The sequence below is a fragment of the Mizuhopecten yessoensis genome, unplaced genomic scaffold (assembly GCF_002113885.1).
Source record: "Mizuhopecten yessoensis strain PY_sf001 unplaced genomic scaffold, ASM211388v2 hete_36097796, whole genome shotgun sequence".
Lineage (NCBI taxonomy): Eukaryota > Metazoa > Mollusca > Bivalvia > Pectinida > Pectinidae > Mizuhopecten > Mizuhopecten yessoensis.
This window is the reverse complement of record NW_018483860.1, coordinates 1-2,633: the sequence shown is the minus strand read 5'-3', so window position 1 is coordinate 2,633 and position 2,633 is coordinate 1. Positions and strand designations below refer to the sequence as shown.

At 39.1% G+C, this 2,633-nt stretch overlaps 1 protein-coding gene across 1 annotated transcript; it reads right to left on the bottom strand.

Moving 5' to 3' along the window:
• Positions 1-98: 98 nt before the first annotated feature.
• LOC110444333 lies at positions 99-2,404 on the bottom strand (the record flags this gene model as incomplete). The annotated part of the gene is made up of 3 exons (XM_021488717.1): positions 2,242-2,404; positions 1,433-1,610; positions 99-239 (listed from the first exon to the last, which is right to left on the bottom strand). Coding segments are annotated over exons 1-3 (370 nt in total), but the record flags the coding sequence as incomplete, so codon positions are not given.
• Positions 2,405-2,633: the final 229 nt, after the last annotated feature.

Genomic DNA, 2,633 nt, shown 5'->3' with positions numbered 1-2,633 from the left:
GGTACAGATAACCCGACATTCGGTAACAATCTACCTCTAGTAACTTGACGTACGACAATGACCTTCCTCTCGTAACCTGACATCGTGAAACAACCTACCTCTTGTTACCCGACATCCTGTAGCAATCAACTCATCAGACTTAAGAACCTTGGGTTCGTTTGCAGCCTTGACATCTTTCGTTTCATTCTTGTAATCGTAGCAATTCCTGTTCCCGTTGTCCCACTCAACCCACACCTTGCCTATGGAAAAAATGAGTAACGTGTAATACGTTTTTGTTTATCGTTAAAAAGGTTATTTGCTTACAACCGTATTGTGTAAGTACCTATTTTATATTAACTTATGACATTGTTACCAATTGTTTAAGCTTTATTATTAATACTATTGTAAAGTTTTCACGCAAAGTTGACATCATTTCATACGAAAAGAACAACATAGATAGGGAAAATATGTTTTTGGAGAATAAACTATGTATATACGAAGTAAACAAAGCATAAAGAGAATGAACAATATCTATTTGCAGCATAAAACTCTGTCAAAAAATAAATAACTTATGTAGGGCAGTAACACAGCATACAGGAGTGAGTAGCGTATGAAGTAAGTTAACATATATAAGATGTAAACGAATAACATGTACAGGAAGTCAACAATGGCATAAAAGGGCGTGCACAGAATTCAGATAAAACAAAAATACAATGCCTTCTTTGCACAATTTCCCGAAAACCATGCAAGATTACTACCCCTTACAATTAAACAGGCGTACAGTGATATTATTATTGACACAGTGCGTGTGTACTAAGATAAAACAAGAAGATTTAAAAACCAAAAAGCGAAACAATTAAAAGTATTCCAAGGCAATCCATAGTCCCTCAGCAGCAACAATGTCTTTGTTTATCCAGCTGTACACCTATCTCAGGATATAGGTCACAGTGACATACTTCCTGTACACCACACACCGACAGCCAGGACATACATGCATACCCAATCCAGCTACTCCAGATGATATGTTAAAGAAGATATTCCCGGACAATTATATTTCAAAAACGTTGATATCAAAGGTCTAACTATAGGGCGCAGGGAACTTCTTTTTGCACTCGACACTCCGCCTTCCCAAGATATTCTTGCATACCAAGTTGTGTTACTCCAGGAAAAGTAGTGTAGAAGACACCGGACAAACTCTTGGACGGACGGAGTGCAAATCTGTAACACCCCCAACCCCTCCTAAGCCCTACCCTCTCCCGGGCTTTTAGGAGTGTAGTACCAAACAGCGCGAGCACCGCAACATTTACTATAAAGAACATAAAAATACAAGTAGATTTTGATACGAAAACACTAATAAAGATAAGTGATAAGCGACCAAAGAGTATTCAATGAACACGTTATCAGATCATGAAGTTTTATACTATACAAGGAACTGTTGATGCGTTATAAATACCATCCTTCCCGTGGCTGCACACGGTCCCCACGCCTTCAGAGTCCTGGTCCTGATGCTTCCAGCCCGGACCACGCCGCACGCGGGTCCCAAGTGTCGGCAATTCGTCGTCATGCTCGGACGTAATTATCCGGTCAGGTAACTCTTCCACAAAAATCTGTGCCAGTTCCAGAACCTCAGCCTGTAAAACACACACAAATATGATAATCAGATATAGAGTATGTCCCACAGGATCCATTAACGTATGATTTTATGGAATAATAATCGTGAAAAACGAAGTAAAGGAATGCTTAGCAGGTCGATGCAGAAAGTAAACAGCTTTACCGCACCATGTTGCCATTTAATATTCTAGAAATTTTCAGTATTTTCCGTCTTCATAAAAAGTATCGAAACATCCTAATTCCTAGGTACCTAAACAATCGGGTACCGACAGGACTGAATTATATGAAAGTATGCAACACAGTTCCGTTTAAACATGTTCTCCAAGATGCTCCTACGCGCATCATGGATTATGTTGGAACGGAACTGTGTTGCATACCCTCATATATGTTAAATAGATACATTTGAAACAATACTCTATACATCTGGATGATTATGCATAAACGATAACATCTGTTTTGAGCAATGCCATGGACGAAGTGTAACATGTTGACTCAATGTCAGAAAGGAGACGTTTATATAGACCAGGGTTTTAATGTGTCAGTATGACTTGGTATAATGATCTGATATAACTGCCGGCTGCTTCCGAGAAATAAGAAATATTGTCGTCTGATCTGCTGAACCCTGCCCAGGGGAACTGTAATGTATAATACCATGTCTTCTGCTGACAATTGCCCGTGCAGCCTCTCAAACAATAAACGCATTCCGTCACCCGGAGGTATGTATCCTAGTGTTACAATGACTCGTGCCAACAGTTGCGCCGCTGCAATCTGAAACAGTAAAAAAGCAAGCTTAAGAGTTGTCAAAACTGTCCATATGTTTTTATTTTTTCCTGAAATATATTTTCACTTTGCTCCTTTTATCTTAAGCAAGAGGTTCACCTGGTATGAATACCGGAAGTGTTAATCTGTGTGCTATTTTCATGCATAACGTCATAATGAAATGCGACCAACAATATTTATGTCCTGAAAATACATTCTTTTCTACCTAAGATAAAAACAAAAGCTAGCCGCGTGCCTTCAATTTTGCTATGACATATTCCAGG